The 25,001-nt window shown below is 46.1% G+C and overlaps 1 protein-coding gene across 3 annotated transcripts; it reads right to left on the bottom strand.

Moving 5' to 3' along the window:
* Positions 1-2,602: 2,602 nt before the first annotated feature.
* On the bottom strand, positions 2,603-24,857 carry NSDHL (NAD(P) dependent steroid dehydrogenase-like). 3 transcript variants are annotated; one of them, XM_030575055.1, is made up of 8 exons: positions 24,741-24,857; positions 21,888-21,931; positions 18,744-18,905; positions 17,758-17,904; positions 15,429-15,557; positions 7,350-7,492; positions 4,505-4,607; positions 2,603-3,493 (listed from the first exon to the last, which is right to left on the bottom strand). In XM_030575055.1, the coding sequence occupies exons 2-8, from the start codon at positions 21,906-21,908 to the stop codon at positions 3,161-3,163; spliced, it is 1,038 nt and encodes a 345-aa protein (XP_030430915.1). In that variant the 5' UTR covers positions 21,909-21,931; positions 24,741-24,857; the 3' UTR covers positions 2,603-3,160. The 3 variants fall into 3 exon arrangements, with proteins under 3 accessions (XP_030430915.1, XP_030430916.1, XP_030430917.1); XM_030575056.1 differs by having other exon boundaries at positions 24,781-24,814; XM_030575057.1 differs by lacking the exon at positions 24,741-24,857 and adding an exon at positions 24,573-24,597.
* Positions 24,858-25,001: the final 144 nt, after the last annotated feature.

The following is a 25,001-nucleotide window of genomic DNA, read 5'->3' as shown; positions in this document are numbered from 1 at the left end:
CTTGGACATATGCAGTGACAGCAGATCAAGGAGCTGTGCACTAGCTTTGGGCCGATGTTCTCAGCCACCCCAGGACGGACCGAATGGGCATACCACTCCATTGACACAGGTACTGCTCACCCAATTAGAGTCCAACCTTACCTGTCTCCTCATGCTCAAACTGCTATAGAACTGGAGATCCAGGACATGCTACAGATGGGTGTTATCTGCCCCTCTAATAGTGCATGGGTATCTCCAGTGGGTCTAGTTCCTAAACCAGATGGGGAGATATGCTTTTGTGTGGACTACTGTAAGTAAATGCTGTAACTCGTCCCAACAACAATTCAATGCCATGCACAGATGAGCTATTGGAGAAACTGGGATGTGCCCAGTTCATCTCTACCTTAGACTTAACCAAGGGGTACCGTCAAGTACCGCTAGATGAATCCAAGGAAAGGTCAGCCTTCATCACTCATGTTGGACTGTATGCCTTTAATGTGCTCCCTTTTGGGCTGCGAAATGCACCTGCCACCTTCCAAAAACTTCAAGATGGTCTCTTAGCAGGATTGGGAGAATCTGCTGACGCCTACCTCGACGATGTGGCCATCTTTTCTGATTCATGGGCAGAACACCTGAAACATCTGCAAAAAGTCTTCAAGCGCATAAGGGAGGTAGGACTAACTGTTAAGGCTAAAAAGTGTCAAAACAGGCCTAAACAGAGTAACTTACCTTGGACACCAGGCGGGTCAAAGAACTATCAACCCCCTACAGGACAAAGTGAATGCTATCCAAAAGTAGCCTGTCCCAAAGTCAAAGAAACAGGTCCAATCCTTCTTAGGCTTGGCCAGATATTACAGGTGATTTATACCACACTACAGCCAAATTGCTGCCTCCCTGACACGCCTAACCAAAAAGACACAAACAAATGCAGTTCAGTGGACTGAAGAGTGTCAGAAGGCCTTTAATCAGCTTAAAGCGACACTCATGTCTGACCTTGTGCTAAGGGCCCCAGACTTTGACAAACCATTCCTAGTAATCACAGATGCGTCCGAGCGTGATGTGGGAGCAGTTTTAATGCAGGAAGGACAGGATCAAGAATTCCATCCTGTAGTGTTTCTCAGGAAGAAACTGTCTGAGAGGGAAAGCCACTGGTCAATCAGTGAAAAGGAACACTATGCCATTGTGTACACCTTGGAAAAGCTACGCCCATACGTTTGGGGATGGCGTTTCCAACTACAAACTGACCGTGCTGTGCTGAAGTGGCTTCATACTGCCAAGGGAAACAATAAAAAACTGCTTCAGTGGAGTTTAGCTCTCCAAGATTTTGATTTTGAAACATAACACATTTCAGGAGCTTCTAACAAAGCGGCTGATGTGCTCTCCCATGAATGTTTCCCAGAATCAACTGATTAAAAATTGTTCTTGGAATGTGGGACATATTGTTAGTTTTTATATAATCAGTAGCATGTCTAATGTGTCTTATTAACTCTGTTTTCTCCTAGAACTCCAGGAAGAAATCAGTGTGGAACCAGCTGTCCAACACTATCCGTGGTTTGGGGGCCATGTCATAACTCTAAAGGGAAAGGTAACCACTCTCCTGTATACAATTCTATAAAATCCCTCCTGGCCAGAGGCACCAAAATCCTTTTACCTGTAAAGGGTTAAGAAGCTCAGGTAACCTGGCTGACACCTGACCCAAAGGACCAATAAGGGGACAAGATACTTTCAAATCTGTGGGGCGAGGCTTTTGTTTGTGCTCTTTGTTTTTGGGTGGTGTTCGCTCTTGGGACTAAAAGGGACCGGACATCAATTCATGTTCTCCAAATCTTTCTGCACAAGTCTCTCATATTTCAAACTTGTAACTAACAGCCAGACAAGGCGTGTTAGTTTTCTCTTTGTTTTCTCAACTTGTAAAAGTTCCTTTTGCTAGAGGGTTTACCTCTGTTTGCTGTAATTTTGAACCTAAGGCTACAGGGGTTTCTAAGGGCTCTTTTAATCTGATTACACTGTAATTTTCAATCCTGATTTTACAGAGATGAAGTTTACCTTTTCTTTTAATAAAATTCTTCTTTTAAGAACCTGATTCTTCAGTTCTCTTGAGTTCAGAGTGGGGAAGGAACCTTGACAGGCCTAGTAGTTGGCAACCCACACCTATAGACCAGAGGATGAATAAATTTTATGCTCAAACAGGTCTAGTCTGAGTCTTTATTCTTAGGGGTAGCCCCAGGTTGATCTGGTCTCTCTCTGTGGCTGACTGCCTCTACCACTAGGGAACTGGGAGCAGGGTGGGTATAAAGGTATTGTGACCCCCTCATGTTGCACCAAAGCTACCCTGGCCGGGGCTATGGGGCAGAGATCAGAGAGTCTGTGGGCTCCTTTAATTCCTGCGTCTAGAGGCCCAAGTTGGCGGCGACCCTCTAACAGCTTCTGATGTGCCTTAGCTTCATCCTGAGAACCAGTGGAGAGGGCCCCACTATAGTTTCGTCCGGCAACAACGAGGAGGAAGCCAGTACCAAGGAGTCTTCTGCAACCAGAAGTGGTCCAGCAGCTTGCTCGCCCACTTCCTCCTGTGCCTATTAGAGCAAATTCATTTCATGATTCGACAACAAAATATGCAAAGAGGTAGTGATGATAAAACATGGTCACCATTATGTTTTGTTTAATAGTGGACATAAGTTTTAAGGGTATCGCTTTGGCTGGCTTTCTCCCCTTAAATCTCACTTGTTCCTCCAGCACATCTCCCAAACACACTCTTCAATGTATTTTGTCCATGACTGCATCATAAGAAATATCCAACACACTCAATTAGTGGTGGGAGGTGGATGAAAGTGAAAATTGTTTAGAATGGCTGTTACTCAATCCACAGCCATTAGGATAGGCTAGCATAGTCACCAAAACAGCAAAATAGAAGTCATGGGCAGAGACAGCAGGGGATAGAATCTGGATGTGCTAGCTCACTACTTTAGGAGGAAATATTAGGGTTGTTATTCAAACAGAGTAGCAGCCAATAGCTATTTTAGAACAGGCTGTCACACAAAGCAGTCACAGAGAGGTACGGGCTGTTAGTACAACTACAGGAAGAAGTCATTTAATCCAGAGAAACTTGTTATCCCTTGGAGAGGCTTGAGGAAAGGTTCATCTGTCCACAGAATTCAGGTCTCTTCAGTTTCTCTAAGTCTCCTTACTCGGCCCGGCGGAGGTGGGAAAAGCTCTGGATAGTCCTCTCCACTGCTTCATCCAGGCTCACCACCGGCTTGTAGCCCATGTCCCTTTTGGCCCTCTTGCAACTGTAGTAATGGAATGTCCCAGCTAATGCTACCCGCATGGGGGTGAAGGTAGGTTTGATCGTTATGAGTGGACTCAGCAGCAGCAACACCAGAGACAGTAAGAGGGCTAAGTAATATGCCACCCAATAGGGGATTTGGTATTTGGGTGCATCGTAGTTCAGGCCAATCAAGATACGGGACATGAATGACCAGAAAGGGACTGGCTCATCATTTGTGATGTGAAATGCCTGAAAGGAAAAACAAAAAAAGCCTTGTGATTAAATGTGACAATTTGGACACATTTTTATAAAACAATAGTTTTCATTTCATTTTATTGTTCACTAGATTAACACCCGCAGTTTTGCTCTGATGATTCTTAGTATTAGACTTAAAAAAGAAAACTAACTATATTTAATATCAAGAAATGGCCATTGACGGAGCTACAACTCCCTCCCTTGCTAAGAGAATGCACTGCTCCCAACAAATCAGAAGTGAAAATTCACATCCCCAAGTGGCATAGTTAAGCCAACCTAAGTCCCCATGTAGACAGCTCTAGGTTGACAGAAGAATTCTTCTGTTGACATAGTTACCACCTCTCGGGGAGGAGGATTACCTGTGCTGATTGGACCAACCCTCTTGTTGGTGTAGACAGTGTCTACACTGAAACGATACAGCTGCGCAGCTTGCCACTGTAGCATTTTAAGCGTAGACAAGACTCTGACTATTAGTGATTGTTGCACTGTTTAATTCTTTACCCAAAGATAACCCTGACAATTTCTGCTGCTTTGGAGTAGGTGTTTTATAACTGCTATGTTATACTTTTTAAGTGCCTAGAGCTTTGATTGAGCACTAAGCTTAAGTCTATCTCTCTTTAACCCTTATGGTTAAAGGCTATTTAACTATTTTATTGCCAATCCTACTAGCAGAAACATGCAGCTATTTCAGGAGTGTGGGCACAGCATGGATAGGGTACCACATTCCCCCAACCCCAGCTAAGTCCCGACCATGGGGTGCAGCAGAACAGTGCATGTTGGGGCAAGGAGATGGAGTCTGAGGGAAGTTTACACAGCACTTTTTCATAGAGGATTTTATTCTAGTTAGTGCAGTCACTTTCCCGTGCAATAAAAATTCATCCAAGTCATTGAGAGGAAAGAAGAGCTAAGGGAACAAAATGTGTGAGAACAAGGAGGACACAAAGAAATGGAACCTCTGATCACACCCAGTTTTGCTATCCATATGCAACAGAAAGAATACCTTACCTTCCCACACAGGGGAGAGTCTTTATGAAGATGCTCTGCAGCTAGGATGTGCCCATGGACCACATTTTCCACAAAGGTAAAGTCTACTAGGTTCTTCCCATCCCTGCATACACAAAAGGAAAAAGCTTATCTCAATGTACAAGGCAGCTGAAAATCAGCAAGTGGCAAAAGGCAAAGCTGAGCTACCAGCTACCTCTTCCCCAGATGTCAGAAAAAGGTGCTGCTTCAGGGCTGGAGCACCCAGGGGAAAAAATTAGTGGGTGCTCTGCACCCACCAGCAGCCAAGCTCCCCTCTCCTCTTTCTTCCCTCCCACCCGAGCACACCATGTCCCCGCTCCTCCCCTTCCCTCCCAGCGCTTTCTGCCTCCCGACAGCTGTTTGGCAGCACTCAGGACTTTCCAGGAGGGAGGGGGAGAAGAGGCATGGAAGGGACGGGGACTTGGGGGAAGAAGGTAGAATGGGGCGGGAAGGGGGCAGCGCTGGGAAAAGGTGGGGCGGGGAGGTATGGGAGTGGGGCAAAGGGGGTGCACGGGCAGGAAGAGGTGGGACGGGACGGGGACGGGAGAGTCGAGCACCCACCGGACAGAGGGGAAGTCGGCGCCTATGGCTTCAGGCCAACCTCTTTCTGAACAAGAAGTCTCTAAGGCTTTCCCTACACTACGGACCTTACAGTGCCACAGCTGTACCGTTGCAGCTGCGCCACTGCAAGGTCTCCCATGTAGCTGCTCTATGCCAGCGGGAGAGAGCTCTCCCACCAGCATAATTAAACCATCCCCAATGAGCAATGGTAGCTGTGTTAATTGGAGAGAGTTTTTTTTTTCACACCCCAAATCGATAAAAGGGCTAGTGTAGACCAACCTAAATCACTATTCAGGAGAGCAGAGCAAGCCTGGCACCATCCCAGCTCCTGCCCAAAGCCTTCAAAACCCACAGTCACATCTAATTGAAATCTGAAGGTTTGGGGACACTCAGAACATCAGTGGAACAATCCACAGACACAGGACAAATACAGATATTGTATCTAGCACAAAAGTGGTCATTTAAGGACAAGCTTTCTGCTCAATTATGAATTTGCCTGGCTCATTAAATTTAAAATTTCATCCAAATTTAGCCCTGGCCAAAGCGAGGGGGGATCTTCACCTGCTTACATCAGAGTTGAATTTAACCCACTGTGTTCATTTCTCTTTAAGAGCCTAATTAAATCAACAACTCTTCAAGCCCCTATCCCTGAAAGCAAATTGTTGTGAAACGATTGTCCTGATGATTTATAATTTTCAGTCATTGTGGCTTTAATGGGTCATACAAAGACAGAAAAGAAAATAGTCTTCACTGGAAGGGAATACATGAGTGTTTCTAGTTCTGCGGAGCCAACAGCTTTCTGATGGAGGAAAGTGGAGACTGCACAAGAAATATTTCCATATCATAAGATGGGAAAGCTTAAATTTATTTGGATTAATGATTCATAAAGCAGTTTGAGAGGGGAAGTTTAACTGATGGTAGAGGTGCAAGCTAACACAAAAGCCACACAAGACACCACTCTTCCTAAATATCAGGGGGTAGCCGTGTTAGTCTGTATCCACAAAAACAACAAGGAATCCGGTGGCACCTTAAAGACTAACTGATTTATTTGGGCATGAGCTTTTGTGGATAAAACACAAAACAAAACAAAACAAAAAAAAACCTCACTTCAGATTTTTTTTTTACCCACAAAAGCTCATGCCCGAATAGATCTGGTAGTCTTTAAGGTACCACAGGACTCCTTGTTTCTCTCACTAAAGTCTCTCTCTCTCTCACACACACACACACACACACACACACACACCCCTACTCCTCCCAGCATGCAACTAAATCTATCATAAACTGGACGGGAAATGTATTTTTTAAATCACAATACATGAGTCTAAGAAAAAGTCTTAATGGCAGTCAGTACTATTTCTTGCTCTAAATTTTAAATTCCACACTACAAGTTGTGCCACTTGCAATGAGGAAGCAAAGTTTTTGAACCTTATTATAGTTATCAATATGAATATCAAAATACAGTTTAAGTGCTGAGATCACAATAAGAGTTGAAAGCAAGAACTGTATAACACTAGATGAGTTAATCTAACAATCCATGCTCTGTCAGGTCTTGTTGCATACTATAGATGAACATAATTGGACCATGCTGAACATGTGACTGGTCAGCTTTGAACTACTGTCCCAACTACTAGGTCTGTGGCATCTGAATGCAACTGCTCTCTGATTTACAGGTCAATCTTTGGTTTGACCTGTAATGTCACAATCATAAGTCAGCCATAATGATCAAGAATCTTCACTATAAGCTAGAATAGAACAACAAACTCAAAGATGGTCTATCTGATAAAGGCTCATATGCCACTCATTACTGTTGAGTTTTAGCACCTTCCAGTAGTGCATTAAGCAATATTTGTACATAGTTACGTTATTATAATTATATACATTTGTTCTAGATTGTTCATAGATAGCTCAAGTGATGTAGTCTCTTCAAACAGGAGACAAACTCATCTCAGTGCCAGTATCCCACAAAAAGAAGGCTTCTTCAAAATGAATCCTGGGTCAAAGCAGTGGTGGTATAGCTGGGGAACCCATCATTTCCTGGAAATTTTTTTTTGATTCTTGAGTAGGTTCTGTGCAGAAGTTGATGGACTGTTAAATCACACATTCTGCCTAGTTCTTGGGCATCTCCAGTCAGAGCCTTTGATTTAACATTGGAGAAGCACCATTCACATCTTTGATACTACAGATTTAATAATACTCTCTTCCAAAAGGGGCACATCACTTTGTTATCAAATTTCCCATGAGACAAAGATGTCTGAGCCTCTCTCACCCAATCATGAACTTCATTTTGCCACTCTTAGCTGCCTGAATGAGGATGGGAACCAGCTGCAGGTCCCTGGGACCAAATATCCCATGAGGGCGAATGGCAGTTGTGAAGAAATTATCATCTGGATTGTTAGCATTTAGCACTTCCTGTGGGAGACAAAAAGTTAGTTAAGAAAGACTGGTGAGACCAACAGATAGCTTAGAAATCCATCCCTTGTGTCATCTAACTGAACTGCTTCCCACGAGAAAAATGCTTCCTCTGCATCTTTTGGGGAAACCTCTCTCCAGCATCAATATATGAGCTAATGCCCATCTATGCCTTTGGGGAAGACCTTTTTCCTCTGGATAGCCTCTTTTTTCCCCCTACTTGTCTTCCTGTCAGGAAGGCAGCAGACAAGGCCGCATCCAGTTTCATTGTCAGACACAACTTCACAGATCGGCCAGCAAAGGAGAGAGCAAAGGAAGTTTCTCCACAAGGACCAAGGAAATTTATAGGTGAACAATGGAACCCTGGAACTGCACCACTCCATCCCATTCCTTGCTTAGGTAGTAAGGAATAGGAGAATCACAAAATTATTTTTCCACCCCAAAATCCTTTAGCTCGTCAATAAATGAAAGACTTCCATCATTAGCTCCCTTAATGCACCTTTAGAGAAAGAATCATCTCACTCCACTGGAAGCACTGATAAAATGCAGACTTAGGTTTAGTTTTAGTTCCATTAGGAGTTTCCAAACAACATGTTCTACCATATTCCAGCAGCTGGTGTTTTTCCCGGAAAAAAACCATGTTATTTGTTATGAAGTACTGAGTTGTATGTGCAAATAAATATGGATATTTCCACTGCTTAGACCAGGGGTTGGCAACCTATGGCACAGGTGCTGAAGGTGGCATGCAAGCTGATTTTCAGTGGCACTCATACTGCCCAGGTCCTGGCCACTAGTCTAGGGGGCTCTGCATTTTAATTTAATTTTAAACGAAGCTTCTTAAACATTCTGAAACCTTATTTACTTTACATACAACAATAGTTTAGTTATATATTATAGACTTAATAGAAAGAGATCTTCTAAAAAAGTTAAAATGTATTACTGGCACGCGAAACCTTAAATTAGAGTGAATAAATGAAGACTCGGCACAGCACTTCTGAAAGGTTGCCGACCCCTGGCTTAGACAAAAACAAAGGCATAATTATGGGCATATTGAGTTGGATTTGTCCAATCGTGTATTCATAATCCTCCTACTCTATTATTCATCAATCTGCAAGGCAGCTGAGTTTGCAAATGAACGGATGCTCTGATGAGATTTTTGAATAGCAAACTCTTGATTTTTTTTTAAAAAGCTGTGTGTTTTTTCAAGGAATGTAAAAAGGCTGTTACGCCTAATACTTTTGCTTAAGGGGCCACTGTTAACTTAAATTAGTATTCAAATGTAAATTGTTGAGATTGAAATTGTTTCCATACCTTTTTTTAAAATTCCAACTACAAGGATTTAGTTGTGTTTCATTTAAACAGTCCCCTGCCATATTTAACACCCAGCTCCTGCTCCTTCTGTGTCCTGGGACGAAAGTTCTTGCAGATGCAATACATTTATTTTATGTGGGATTCCACTAGACATTTCAAACAGCTGCCGTGCAGGTCTCTAACAGGCATAGGCCTGTTGCAGTCAGAGCAGGGTTTAAAATCTGGAGACCAGGGCATGCCCTGCCTGGAGCAAAGTCCCTGCCTGGACCCTAATGGACTATTTACTATATAACTACTACATAGAAATTATTATAAACAAATTATTTACAGATATACCATAGAGATCAAGTAGGAAAGAAAATGCTGACCACCTGTGAAGTAAGAGAAAGAAGCACTCCTACTAACCACCATGGTTGGTAAGAATGAACTGAGAGGATGTAGGGATGGCGGCACCTGATATTCCGATGCACAAGAGCAGCACTCAAGGGGGCACCACAGCCAGCCCTCTGAATATTGCTAAGGCAAAAGTCTCTGATAACTGTGCACGTGGGTGCACACACACTTAGAATGGAATCGACATGAGCAAGCACCTAAAGAAGAACAGCTCTGGTGAAATGAATGGTACATTTTATATCTTAGAACTATCCTTTCAGGCTCTGAGAACTCAGGCAAACTTTGCTGCATCAGTTATACTTGGGTAATGTTTTAAAAGTTTTCTTTGCAACCACAAGAGCTAGAGATATCTTGTTTTTTAAATGAAAGCTGAGACTCAGAAAAACAACTGAGAAATCTGTCCACTCCATGGCTAGTTTTCTGCCCCCACTGCACAAGGCATGCCCCACTTTGGGAAGAGGAGGTTACTTACTGTAATTGGATACTCTTCACAATGTGCAGTCCCTATTTGGATTCTAAATGTGGGTGTGCATGCTTATCATGTGCTGGAGCTGGAATTGTTCATAGTAGTGTCCGCTGACCACCGCATCCGAGTCTTTAAGAAGTTGGGCAGGTCAACGCTGCTCCAGTTCCCTCTTCCTGGCAACAAAGCAGCCCAGAGTAGAGGGGAAAGAGAGCAGGACTGGAGTCCAGATAGGGATCACGCATCTTGAAGAACCTCCAGTTACAGTAAGTAACCTCTTCTTCTTTGAGTGGTGGTCCCTATGTGGATTCCAAATGTGGGAGAGTAGTGAGTAGTGCACAGGTAGAAGGTGGCTGTGAGGGCTTGGAAGAAGAGATAGTACGAAGAACAGCATTGCCCACTGCAGCATTTGTTGATTTGGCAGAGGTGATGGCATAATAAGCAGAAAAGGTGTAGACCGAGGCACAGGTGGCAGCTCGACAGTTGTCATGCCATGGGACATCCGCCAGGAAAGTGGATGTAGCAGCGTGAGCCAGTGTGGACTGGGCCATGACTCCCGGGGGAAGGGAGGTAGGGAGGGAAGAGAAATATGGGAGAGCATGTAGACGTCCATGATGCAACAAGAGGCATTGCAACGAAAGGGCATGGCTGCAACAACACTCCGCAATAGTGATGAAAAGCCAATGGGGAGGCCTGAAAAGCACTGGGTACGCTGGAGGTAAAAGGCCAAAAAGGCAGACATCCAGGGTGTGAACACACATTCCTGGGGAAAGGCCCACAGTTTAGGGTAGAAGGTGTGGATGTGCACAGATGGGTTAAGGTGAAATGGGGAGGAATTTGGGATGGAGACAAAGGGAGACCTTGTCCTTCTGCAAAACAGTAAAGGGGGGTCCTGCCATCATGGCTGCTAGGTTCACTGGAGAGATTTGGACGAGCGAGCATGTTCCAAGCAGCTCAAATGGTGGTTTGGTGAGGGCCAAGAAGATGAGGTTAAGGTCCCAAAGAGAAGTAGGTTTTGATATGGTGAGGAAGGCGTTAAGGGAGCTATGAAAAAAGGAGGAGGAGGTAGTCGGGTGGGTGAAGATGGAAAAAAATTGAAGCACTAAGCATCGCCAGGTGGATGCAGACAGAAGAGTGGGCAAGGCTCCACTGATGGAGGTGGAGTAGGTAGTCCAGAATGGAAGGAATGGAGATAACCCAAGGGGAGCCCAGGCACAAAACGGCATCCTTTGGCATGGTAACATGCCCTAGTAGATGACTGGCAACTCTGGGAAAGGATGCCATGAACAGGAGAGGAATATGTGTTGTCATATCAAATACCAGGCCGTGAAGTGGAAAGGACCCAGGTTGGGGTGGTGGTATCAGCCATGTTGTGTGAGGAGATTCAAGATGTCCAGAAGACGTATCTAGGGGTGAACAGAGAGGTGGAGGAGAGTCATGTACCAATACCAGTGGGGCAAGGAGGAGGCTCTGAGGAGAGGAGTTGCGCAATTTCACCGTACTTTGCAGAGGACTTGGGGAAGTAAGGAAATAGGCAGGAAAGCATAGCGTAGACTGGGGGTCCAGGGAACGAGGAGGGCGTTGCCCTAGGAGCCTGGGCCAAGAGCACCTCTGGAGCAAAAGAGGGGAAGTTTGTGGTTTTCTGGCATGGCAAAGAGGTCCCAAATCAGCATGCCCCACAGGTGGAAAAGGGATCGGAGGTGTAAAGTTCCCACTGATGATTGGCATGGAAGGAGTAGTGAGCATGTCTGGCATAGAGTTGCTGGTTCTGGGAAGATGTGCTGCCTGCAACATGTCGTTGTGCTGGAGGCACCAGTTCCACAGCAGGATCGCCTTGGTAGAGAGGTGGGGATGGGGCACCACCCTGCTTGCTGATGTAAACAATAGCCATCATGTTGTCCAAAAGCAGTTGTACATAGCAGGATCGAAGGAGAGACAGGAAGGCCCAGCAGGCAAGGCAAACAGCTTGCAGCTCTAGGATGCTGAGATGCATCCGTGCTTCCCTGAGTGACCAGAGACCAGAGCCACATGGTTGGCTAGATAAGCGCCCCAGCCCACGAGCAAAGCATCTGTTGCAAGGGTAAGGTGGAGTGTGGGAGGTGCGAAGGGAACCCCAGTCAAAACTGTGGCTGGATTGCACCACCAGGTGAGAAAGGCAAGAACTGGTGGGGGAATGAGGACTCATTTTGTTGAGGTGGTCGGACAGCAGGTTGTAGATGGACCGGAGCCACAGTTGGAGGCAGCACAGATGGAGATGGGTGTATGGGGTAATGGAGGTTCAGGCTGCCATATTACCCAGAAGGGAGAGGCAAGACGGATGTGGGTACACGGGTGTCAGCAGAGCTGTGCAGGCAGGGTGATGAGAGTGGTGAAAGATTCTGAGGGAAGGTAAGCTCAGGTTGCAACGAGCACCTATAAAGGTGAAGGAACGAGTAGGAGTGAAGATAGACTTTTCCTCATTGATGCAAACCCCTAGGGAGCCAAGGAGGACACGCATGGTTTGAATAGTGGTGAGGGGATGGGCTTGGGGTGATGCAATGAAGAGCCAATCATTTAGGTACGGGAACACAGAATGGCCCAGGCAGTGCTGACATGAGGGCAAAGACCTTTGTGAAGACACGGGGAGCATTAGGAATCCCAAAGGGGATGGTCCGGAACTGATAATGAGAACGTTGACTCTGAAGCAGACGAACTTGCGATGAGCAGGGTGGATGTCGGTATGGAAATATAAATAAAGGATGCCTTCATACTGTGAACCAAGCTCCATTGGGAGAGGGGGAATCATGAGGGGGAGAGTGAATCATGAGGAAATGGAAGTTGCAAATAAATTTGTTCAGAAGGCGGAGGTCCAAAACAGTACTGCGGCCACTGTCCTTCGAAAAGAGGAAATAGGGGGGAACAGAAGCCCCAGCAGCGCTTGAGTTGGAAGATATATGCTTCCTTCTGGAGGAGGAGGAGGAGAGTGTGATAATGTGGCAGGGTGCTCCCAGGATGGGGAGCAAGTCAGGAAGGAGATAAACTCAATCAGGTACCCACAATGAACAATGTCCAGCACCCAGCAATTGGGTAGTAATGATAATGAGAACGTTGAGATTATCAATTGTGGTAATGCTGCCCCAGTTGTGAGCAAAGAGGGCAAGGTGACCCTCGAAAACCACCTGTGGAGTGGAAGGAAGATGGCGGGGAGGTTCATGGATCTCAGGGAAGGCGTCAAAAGGGCTGCTTTGAGGAATGTTGGGGACAGAAGCAGCAGCAGTGGCAGGGAAGCAAGGCTGCTGGGTGCGCAGGTGGTGCCAAAAATAATCCTGTGAGCGCTGAGAATAGGGCTGGTGGTAAGGCTGGTACACGGTCTGAGGGTGGGGTCAGAAGGAGGACCATTGCTGGTAACGAGTCGGGGGAGGATAAAAGCCCAGAGACTAGAGAGTGGCACAGGAGTCCTTGAGGAAGTATAGGGACTCATCCATCTTGAAGCTGAACAACTTATGGTTGTCAAAGGGGAGGTCCTCAAGAGTGGTTTGGACCTCTTTCGGGAAGCCACTGGATTGAAGCCAGAAGTCTCAGCAAAGGACAACCCCGGATGCTAGCAAGCAGGACGCAGTATTGGCAGCATCGACCACAGCCTGGACAGCAACCTCCGCCACCAACTTGCCTTCATCCAGTTGGCATTAGAGTCTTATTGCTTCTCTGGGGGAAGGAAGGCCTGGAAGTCCGCAAGCTTGGAGTATGATAGGAAGTCATACCTGGCCAAGATGGCCTAGTAGCTGGCAATGCAGAATTGAAGACCAGCAGAGGAGCAGACCTTGCAGCCCATGATGTCCAACTTCTTGGCAGCCCGATCAGGGATGTGGACCGCAGGTGTTGGCGGTCATGCTTGGTCATAGGCGAGTTATGGAGTGGGTGGGTGAATGAAAAGAAAGTCCATGCCTTTAGAGGGAATGCAATAGCAGCATTCCACCTGCTATGGCGTTGGGGCACAGGAGGCCGGGGTGTGCCAAACAGTCTGGGCCGGTTGTAAGAGTGCATTGTGAATGGGGAGGGCAATACATGAGGATCCAGGAAATCGTAGAATGTCCAAGAATTGATCCTGTGGGTCCTGGACATCTTGAACAAGAAGATTGAGGGCAGTGGTCATATGCTGAAATAAGTCCTGGTACTGCACTAGGTCGGCAGGAGATAAGAGTGTACGAGGGATGATGGCATCATCGGCAGATGAGGAAGTGCCCGTATGGACGGGGGTTGGTAAGGTCACTGTCAGTAACACCAGTGCTGCTGGAACAGGGACAGCCTGTGGGTCCTCAAGGATGGAGGAAGGGATCACATGCGTTGGAGATGGACAGTGTCACAAGTGAGGTGGCATGCCATGGTCATGGTAGGGCTTCCACATGGCCCAGCATATGGGTCACCAAGCAGGGGTGGTGCTCGGAAGTAATGGTACCATGGATTGGCCAGTGGGGCATATGTGGGAGGGTATGGATGGCACTGAAGGTCTGGGCTGTAAGACCATACAGGCGAGAATGTGTCATTCAGTTCGGAAGACCACTTAGATTTGGAAGACAGGTCTGGTAGGGGCAGAGCCGTCAGGACCATTGGCATCGCTGGTGCAGGAGGACAATCCAGAGCAACAGGGACTCCTCTGTAGATGGGCTCAGCACAGAAGAGCAGAGAAGGTTGGAATAGGAGCAGCTCGTCCACGAGGGATGGTAGGCGGATAGTGACAGAGGTCCCGGGACAGGGCAGGGAGACCATGTATGGCAGCATAAGCTCAGCCGTTGGTGTAAGGGGAGACATGCGTTCTGGCGTACATGGTACCAGGCAGGTATGTCTGGATGGAGTTGGCAGGCTGAACAGAGCCAGAGACACTGTGGCCGGTGGCAGGCTGAACAGAGCCAGAGGCGACAGCGGTGGGCCAGACACTGTGGCTGGTGGCAGTCCAGCGGAGCACGGGTCTTAGATTTGTGCTCAGAGCAGGACTTCTTTGGAGCAGGAGTGTCTGAGATGGTGAGCAACTTCTCACCCGACCTGGCACGGCTCAGGGAGGCAACACTGTGCTTGGAGGCAGTTGCCATCAGGGAGCTCCATTTGTACCTATGAGTGTGCTTTTTATGTAGCTGGCACTGGGTGGGGTGGCTCTAGAGGTGTTCACTGCCAGTGTTGAACCCCACTCCAGCAGATCCTGGAAGCACACATGGTTGCATCGCATTGCCTCTTCCATGAAGTTTTTGCGGAGGTGATGTTCTCTGGCCTTGCAGATGCGTGACAGAAATGACTGACAAACAGAGCAGTCGGCAGTAATATGAGCTTCGCCATAGCAATGGTGGTGCTCATTGCTCACAGAAAAGGACTGCAGCATGAAGCATGGTATTTGAACTCAGCTGGCCAGGCAAAAAGTCCCCAGAGGGGAGAAGTCCAGTGGAAACAACTAACTAACAAATGATAAACAAATAAGTACACTACAAAAAACTAACTAAGGAGAAAAAACTATGTACAATTGACAGAAGCAATTCTCTTATCAAGCTAAGAGCAGCAAGGAACAGGGGTTCCAACTCTGGCCATGTGGTGGTAAGAGAGAACTGGAGCGGCATCGACCCACACAAGCTCTTAAAGCCTCGTCATGCGCGGGTTAACGGATACTACTATGAACAGTTTTGGCTCCAGCATCTGGCACACATGCACACCCACATTTGGAATCCACATAGTGAACATTACTCGAAGAAGAAATGCTGGTTTAAGCACAGAATGTGATAGTATTAGCAGCATGGTGCTGTGTACCTTCTCCTGCAGGATCTTGGTCTCTGTATAGTAGTCGATGGGCTTCTTTGCATAAGGGAGGTCTTCTGTTCCATTCTTGATGTCTGTGCCCTCAAAGACTACACTGGCACTGCTGGTTAACACCAGTTTCTGACAATGGTTATGGAAGAAAAGTAATATATTAGAGGATAAGCCAAAAGATATATTGTTTACAAAGGCTGCATGAAAATCCAATGTGAAGGAACAATATTAGCCTCTCCTTGGCTAGTTCTACACAGAATGCAGCAGTTCCTTTTAGAGATGCTTTAATTGAAAACGATCTGAAAATTACAGGTTATAAAAACCCCATATTCATAACTGAGCTCCATTAGATGGCACACTGCTGTAAAAATCAAAGGAACTCCCTATTCTAAGGAATGTATTTAGTTATTTATTTCTATGAACTGTTTATTAATTTTTTAATACAGATAGAAAATGCAAATAAAATATACATAAACTTCTTATAATACGTACGTGATACTGGCAAATCAGATGCCAGCTCTTGCCCATGCTGCAGACATTAGCTAAGAACTGACAAACTCATAGCTGGAGACCAGACCAGTTCACTTGTATGTTAGTTTTGCTCAAAAAAACTAACGTATTTAATGTTTAGACTCTACGAAATGCTTGTAAAATTTTGCATGCATTAATCTCACTTGTAATGTTGGTATTCCATACTAAGAAAATGCATAAGTTTTGCTTTATAACTTTGAAAATATTTACTCTGAACGTGTGAACCCAGGCACCGGGAGTCATGCATCCCGCTCATCCCAAAGGACTATCAAAATCAGATGGGCCATCAAGGAACATCGCAATACAAAGGACTGGTTAATGGGCCTCTCGCACCTGGGAAAGTCTAACAAAACAAAGTCACAAGAAGATTTTTTCTCTCTTTGCAGTCTGAACTCTCACAGGGCCAGAGCTACCAAACTGAAGCCAGAGATCCCATGAGGCTGTCTTCTGGGTATGCTCTGAAAGACACTTTGAATTGACAGATTACTATAACTCTGTCACTCTTAGAATTTAGATGGTAAGTAATTTGCTTGCTTGCTTTAAGTTGTAACTAATTCTTTTTCCTCCTAGTTAATAAACCTTTAGATAATTTATTACAAGACTGGCTATAGGCATTGTCTTTGGTGTAAAATCTAGGGAATCAGTTGATTTGGGATAAGTAACTGGTCTCTTGGGATTGGAAGCAATGTGAATATGGTATGATTTTGGTGTACGTAACCATTTATCACCAAGGCCAGTTTGTCTGGATGACAAGATAGACTGGAGAGTCTAAGAGGACTGTCTGACTCTATGCTAAAACTGTTACAGTGATCCAGGAGTTCACATTTGGTGAAATCTAATTATAGAATACATCACCAGTTTGTGGTATCTGCCCTGGTTCTGACACTCTGCCCTGAGATAGAAACTCATGGTTGTGAGCCACTGCAGACTGCCTGACAACATAAACGTCTCATAATATATCCTACTTGAAGGATTTTATAATCCTACTGAAGTGATAAAATGCTTCAGAAACAGGTGAAGTGGACACTTCAAAAAATTTCCAGTGTTGTCAATCAAGAGGGAAAAATAGTTTCCAAGAAGAACCTGAATGCCCACTTAGCCTGCTTTCCTGGCACGTTTCAACTCTTAATACCAATGGGTGCTTTTTAAAAGGTATTTGCTAGTCTTTAAAGTATCTTAAAAAATATTTTTATGCTGCATTTGTTAGAATATGATATGGCCCAGCAGATTTGAAATGGGAAGTCAAAAATATATAGAGAAATATCATCAACCAAATTACCCTCTGAAACATGACTTTTTAATCTTTTACACTTTAAAAGAGACATTACTTTCTGCCTGAAGTGCTGGACTCTGATGTACTCCATGTTCTGACAAATCTCAATCTGAAACCTGAAGGTAAACAACACATGGCCCATTTTCCTCCCAGCAGCCTATTACAGAAAGAAAGCAGTTGTGGGGTGGGAGTCCATACTTGACATGCATCATTTAATTTTGTGTATTGTTTTAGTAACTCTGTATTTCCTCCTAGAGACTGTACAATGAGTGTATTTCATAAGCAACTTTTCCTCCACCAAAAAATAAAGTCTCTCATTCATCCAGTGCTCAAGGATTTCAATATGCAGAAATTGAAATAAAAAGCTCATGTGATGTCGGAAAAATCAAGGGGAAAATGGTACAGTTGTCTTACAGTTACTATTGGAGTCACTGAGTTCACATTTCTTTAATGTCACTATTGCTCTATATCTTATAACAGGACTTCAGCATCTCACATCCCTCCCATACGCTGTTCCACTCTTACCTGAACCCCAGCTTCTTTGCAGGCTTCAACGACAGTTTTGGTCCCCATAAAATTCACCTTGTAAAACAGATCCCTGTTGTCACTGGAAGGGGCTGGTGAAGCACAGTGAAAAGCCACTGTCACACCTTGTAGAGCTGGGAACAGGTCCTAGCGGACAGATGAGACAAGGCACCAGTGAAAACACCAGGAGTACTTTCCATTCGGAAAGTGTATAGGTTATATGAACACACACGCCCACATTTTTGTTGTGAAACAGAACAGCCACATCATCTTCATGAAGCTGAAGAGTCAAGATATAGGACCAGCTCTTGTATCTCCAGACTTCTTACTGCTAGGCAGGAAGCTCCATTTGCTGTTTTTTCCCCCCAGGAAAATAATCCAGAAGCTTCCTAAGGCTTGGAAACAACTAGTCAGGTGCAGGCAGAAGGCCAAGGACACCTCAGATAGGAGTTAACTCAGCATGGAACCCTTCCAAGGATTTAACCCCCAAATCCCAACGTTACTGCCCAGCTTTATGGTGCATCCCTTGTAAGGAGTACATCATGCCTGTGCAGGAGTCCTCTCTAAGACAAATGCAGCAATTTATTTCCAAGACACATCATGATGCATGTCTCCACATTGCAAGGCAGGTATAAGCCTTGTCCTTGTACAGATACAAGCTAAAACAACCAAGGAGTGTTCCAAAGAGTTCAAGAAGAGTCCCCCCTTAGAGATTTTTAGCCACTGGCGAAAGAGAAGTGAAGGACTGCATTGGCAGAGAGGGGAAATAGTTGATCACCCTTTCACAAGGTCGTACTGAAACCCTTCCACAAAATACTGCTGTAGCGTTGACCTTCCCACCTTTCAAGTAACACATTACGTCTCATACAAAAATTGAGTCAATTACCTTGGGGAATGTGCCTCTATGAGATCCTAATCTCAGTCTATATATTTCACTTTTGTTCCCTAACACAGTATTATATTTCTCAGCTCTGTTCATACTATACCTTTTTACTGCAGAGATCTCCCAGGAAAAACTGCACTTTATCATTCTCAAACCCCTTTCGGATATCAAACACATTGACAGTGTAGCCTTTCTCCAGCAGCTTCTCCACCATGTGTTGGCCTAAGAATCCTGAGCCACCTATCACGGTACATTTCTTACTGGCCTGCAGAGGCAAGAAGGGGAGAGAAGTATCATAACAAGCAGACACACTTGTGAAGTCCTTCAGTAAACCCAGGATTGAACTTCACAGGATCATAGGAGTAACGATCTCAGTCGCTTGGCTGAAGTTCAGAATTCAAATTTTCCACTGCTGCAGTTAGACAAGTCAGTAATTAGGCTGACCAGAGGACTCTGAATCCAGGTATTAAGTGACTCACTGGCACAGCTTATGTCCTTTGTAAGAAAACCCTATCTCATTCTCTCTCATTGACTAGGTTTATCCTGACTGTATTTACCTTCCCAGGGAGGTTGATTACAGTGCAAAATTTAATTAATTTATTTTGTTTAATTTCCCAGTTCTTGTATCAGCAGGCTAAAACTGCTCTAGAGCCAGAGACATGGGAAAGAAGAGCTTACCCACCCCTAAAAATACGATGAACCAAGTTCTACACAATCCTATCTGACTTTATGTACCAATTCACAACCCATGTAATGCAGGGCTCCCCGGGGGGGTGGGCAAGAGGGGCAATTTGCCCCAGGCCCCGGGCTCCGTAGGGGCCCCCACGAGTTTTTCGGGGCCCCTGGAGTGGGGTCCTTCACTCGCTCCAGGGGGCCCGGAAAACTCTTGCGGGGCCGGGCCCTGGAGCTTCTTCGGCTCCCAGTCTTTGCCGGCGGGGGGGTCCTTCCGCTCCAGGGTGGAAGGACCCCCCCACCAGTGAATTACCGCTGAAGCGGGACCTGCCGCTGAAGTGCAACCCGGTCTTTGGTGGTAATTCAGCGGTGGGGGGCCCTTCCATTCTGGGACCCACTGCCGAAGTGCTCCGAAGACCCGCGGCGGGGGCCCCCCACCGCCAAACAGGGCCAGCTCTAGACATTTCACCGCGCAGGGGGCGCCCTGCCGCTTGCTGGTCCCGTGGCTCCGGTAGACCTCCCGCAGGCACGCCTGCGTGAGGTCCACCGGAGCCGCCTGCCGCCGACGGCCCCAGGTCCCCGGAATCCTCTGGGTGGTCCTGATGTAATGCCACTAATTTGGCTCAGATATAAAACAAAATACATTAGTTTCCCAATATTAGAAAAATCTGTTCAGTTTCCTGTAAACAGGAGCTGCAATTCTTGGGCTTTGCAACATGCCACCTATCTACCCCCTCCCCCATTCTGTCAATGAGCCCCACTCTTTATATATTCCAATTGCTCACTCATTTACAATCTCGATCTCTAGAGCACTCAGATCACAAAATTCTTGTCTACTTCGATACACACATGTATTTCATACTGTGCAGGCAGTGTATCTACAAACCAAAGCATGAATGATAGGTGCAGTTGTAGATCTATTTTCCCCCAAGTGTCTCTTAAAATCAATGAGAACGAAGTCCACTCTGTCAGTAGCTCCTAGTCTCCAGAGGTTTCCTTCATATATAGCTGTAACCCTCCCACAAACTTAGCTTACTATAGTTAATTCCAAGAGTTTCATTCTCAGTGATGGAAAGGAGCAGGTGAAACTAGCTCTCAAACAAAGCCTGGAGCAGGACTAATGGGTCCAAAACCAGGAAGGCAGCCAAGCTGTCATGGTATAATTCCCCACTCTGAACCTTAGTGTCCAAAAGATGGAGTACCAGCATGAATTCCTCTAAGCTCAATTACCAGCTTAGAACCTATAGTGCTGCCACCAACCAGGAATTCCAGTGCCTGGTACACTCTGGTCCCCCCAAAACCTTGACCAGGGACCCCCAAGACCCAGTCCCTCTGGATCGTAACCCAAGGAAAGTAAAACCCTTTCCCTCACCATTGCCTCTCCCAGGCTTCCCCTCCCTGGGTTACCCTGGAAGATCACTGTGATTCAAACTCCTTGAATCTCAAAACAGAGAGGAAAATCCACCTTCCCGCCATCTTCTCTCTCTCCCCCTCCCCGACTCCCCCTGAGAGAGGAAAGTAATCCTAACACAGAGAGAAAATTAACCTCTCTCTCCCCCTTCCCTCCTTTCTCCCCACCAATTCCCTGGTGGATCCAGACCCAGTCCCCTGGGGTCTCACCAGAATAAAAAAAAACAAAACAATCAGGTTCTTAAACAAGAAAAGCTTTTAATTAAAGAAAGAAAAAAAAACAGTAAAAAATATCTTTGTAAATTGAAGATGGAATATGTTACAGGATCCTTCAGCTATAGACACTGGGAATACCCTCCCAGCCTAAGTATACAAGTACAAATTAAAATCCTTTCAGCAAAATACAGATTTGAACTCCTTCCAGCCAAATACATATTTGCAAATAAGGAAAACAAACATAAGCCTAACTTACCTTATCTACCTAGTTCTCACTATTCTGGACATATAAGAGACTGTATCAAAGAGATTGGAGAGAAACCTGGTTGCACATCTGATCACTCTCAGAACCCAGAGAGAACAACCAAAAACTAACTGCACACACAAAGCCTTCCCTCCCTCAAGATTTGAAAGTATCCTGTCCCCTGATTGGTCCTCTGGTCAGGTGATAGCCAGGCTCACTGAACTTGTTAACCCTTTACAGGCAAAAGAGACATGAAGTACTCCTGTTCTATTAACCCTTAACTATTTATGATACAAGCAGATACAGCTTATCCTTTTAATTAATCCTTAGCCTTTCTTCTATGAAGACATTTGTCAGAGTCAATATCAGGCACTCTGGTCTAGGTACTCACCTGCCTGAAATAAGACCAGTGACCTATCTGCTCAGCACCAGCACTGAGTGAGCAACTTAGGCTTTGCAAAACAGCTTTGTACAGCGAACCCTCTGTCTTAGTTGCAAACAGAGTTGCTCCTATTGTTGCTACACAAAAACTCGCCTCAGCAAATCTTCTACAGAGTTCAAGGGGAAAATTATCCCAGTGAAACTGCCCAAGGAAGGTGATTGTTCAATGGATTCTAAGTGCTGTGTCTTTAGACTGGGATCACATTTGCAGAGTACCAGTTTTCCAGAACGGAGATGAGAAAAAAATATTTCCTTTGAACTTACTGGTCTGAGTCGTGTGGCCATTTCTTGGAGGATTCACTGCAAATCTAATTCCAAAAAAAAAAAAAAAGAAAAAAAAAGTTAATACTTTAACATACCATATTTAATTAATGAGTAGTGCAAAGAACTTTAAACATCTGCCATTTAAAGTGGAAAACACAGATTTTCCCCATATAACATTACCACAGCAGATGAGTAACTTGGATCAATCTTGTATACTTTACTCACTAGCATCATCCTTGTAAGGAGAGCACACTGTTTTTGTGTAGGTCGCACAAAAATAAAATGGCTATTTTTTATAAAACGCAGTTGAGCTCTTACTATTTCAAGCTCCAGAAAATACATAAATTATTGAAATTCAAATGGATATAAAGATTCTATGTCAATAACAGAACTCCAAACAGGTTTACGTAGCTCAGGTAATTGTGTATTTGTGGAAAAATGACTCAATCAGCAAATCCTTCTCATTTTAGCTAGTTTAAACTGCCGTGTCATCTCTGAATTGAACACTAGAATGCAAACACATCAGCAGACTGTACAAAATAATTCCCAGAGAACAGCCTGGGAGGGGGGCAGAAGCTCCCTGCAAATGTGGGGGATTGAGAGGTGGTACTGAAACTCAGCCAGGAAATGGAGTGTTTCTAGGCTGGAAAGGAGGCTCCCAGGAGTACCTGCCTACTCCAGCCCCTGCAGGTCCCACTCTCTGGCCTAACCCCCAACCCCTGGTAGCCACTCCAGCCTCTCTGGCTCCCCCTCTTATCTCCCCTCCCAGTATGAGTTTACTGTGTGACTATTGCAGGGGTGGGGGCTAGACCACCCCTCCAGTTCCACCACTCTAGGAGCTGGCACACTGGGCCCATCACTAACTACTGCAGATCTGTGGAGGTCCGCCTGCACAATATCCAGAGGCAGACGAACCAATGGTCACATGGTTTATCCTTAGCCAAGCCAGGACTGAAACAACATAATATAAAAATATTTTCTAATCATAACCGCATTGCAAACTCCCAAATTGGAACTAGGGCCCCATTGTGCTGAGCACCGTACAACAGAGAAGAGAGACAATCCCTACCCTGAATTGCTTACAATTTAAAGACAAAAAGAAAGACTATAACACAGGGGTTAGCAACCGTTCAGAAGTGCTGTGCCGAGTCTTCATTTATTCACTCTAATTTAAGGTTTCGTGTGCCAGTAATACATTTTAATGTTTTTAGAAGGTCTCGTTCTATAAGTCTATCATATATAACTAAACTATTGCTGTATGTAAAGTAAATAAGGTTTTTAAAATGTTTAAGAAACTTCATTTAAAATTAAATTAAAACACAGAGGCCCCGGAGCAGTGGCCAGGACCCGGTGGAGTGTGAGTGCCACTGAAAATCAGCTCGCATGCTGACTTTGGCCATAGGTTGCCTACCCCTGCTATAACGTAAGCAAATGAATCTGGTTAGGAATTGGCTTATTTAGTTACACTGAAAACAAACAAGGTACACTAACTGGGGAGGAAGAATCACAGCTTGTCTCTAGTCCAGCTATGATTAACAGGCTGGGGTTTGTAGGTGTAACAGCAAAGGTGACTCTTAAGGAAGAATCTGAGGTTAAATTAGCGGTGGTTAGGATTTTATCAGGGAGATTTTGCCAGGGAAGAGTAGTATTGTCAGTCCCCAGTCTTCAAAAATCAGAGTCTGACCCTGAAAAAACATTAGACTGGCTTAAAATTCATGACATATTTTACATGATAAAAGATTTCTGTGCCTTCATGGTGCACCTGCATCCTCACCATGACAGCTAGAAACTTTCTTTAAAAGAATGAAAACTGAAGTACTGTACTGTATAGCAGTTCCAGCACCTGGAGCTTTAATAAAAGCACAAGAGTTGGCAACACAAAGGCAACATGGGAGAGAGCCCCTAGGGGAGTCCCTTCCCCGGGGCTAAAGCCTGGGAGATACCACCCCTCCCAACGCCCATATTAAAATGACACATGTGAATGACAAACACAGCCCATAACTCCCCCTGTTCATGGGCAGCGAGTTCTATGGGCCCTTGGTGCCTGAGCACCAGGAATATCCTTGCCCCAGGGGCCTGGCTCCAGCCTCGAATGCCCCTGTGGCCAATGGGAAGCTGCAGGGGCAGTGCCTGGGAACAGCAGCATGGGGCCACTGCTGGAGAAGGTGCCCCAGGTAAGCACCAAACCCCTCATCTACTTCCAAAGCTTGCACCCCCACCACCTCCTCCTCCTCCACCCCCTGTCCCAGCCCAGAGCCTGCACTCAGTACCCAAACTCCCTCCCAGAGGCTGCACCTCAGGTCCCCTCCCTGACCCAAACTCCCTCCCCGAGCCAGACCTCTCACCCCTTCTGCGCCCCAACTCCCTCCTAGGACCTGCCCCTGCCCCCCAATGCCCTGCCCCAGCCCAGAGCATGCACCCCAGACCCCCTTCCCCACCAAACTCCCTCCTTGAGCCCAATCTCTCATACCGCCTGCACCCAAACTCTCCCAGAGCCTGACCTCTCACCTCTTCTGCACCCAAACTCCTTCTCAGAGCCGACACCCTGCACTCCTCCTGTACTCCAATCCCCTGCGCCCCTCAAATCCCCCCCCCAAAAAAACCTCCCTCCCAGTGCCTTAGGCAGGTGGTGATGGGGAGTTTGCCGGGGGAGGGGTTGTGGGAACCACCAAAATTTCTACAAACCTGCTCCTGTTCCTATAGCCCAAGGACTCCCATTGCCCCCAGCATTCGGGACTCCCCACGCACAGGTCCCTACAGCCGCGAGCACCCAGACACCCTTCCTCCAGCCCTGCCGCCTCCCAGCCCCCCCATGTGCCCCCAACCTCCTGCCACAGCCCTTCCCTACCCTACCTGGCGCCCAGCCCCGCGAAGAAGAAGGCAGGACCCCTACCCCGCCGCTGCGCTCATCAGTCCCGTCCCAGCCCCAGGGACCCAGACACCCCCCTCAACCCTCCAAGCGGCAACAGCCTTTCCCGCTAGCTCCGCCCTTCTCGTAGCCTAGCCCCTGGGCCGAGAATCAGGCGAGCCCCCAACACGCTCACTGATTGGATCCCCGGATACTCAGTTTCAGCCAATCAACTTGGCGGAAGGCGGAATAGACCCCTCCCCTCT

The sequence above is a fragment of the Gopherus evgoodei genome, chromosome 9 (assembly GCF_007399415.2).
Source record: "Gopherus evgoodei ecotype Sinaloan lineage chromosome 9, rGopEvg1_v1.p, whole genome shotgun sequence".
Taxonomy (NCBI): domain Eukaryota; kingdom Metazoa; phylum Chordata; order Testudines; family Testudinidae; genus Gopherus; species Gopherus evgoodei.
The sequence above is the reverse complement of the archived record's forward strand: the minus strand, read 5'-3'. Positions and strand labels throughout refer to the sequence as shown.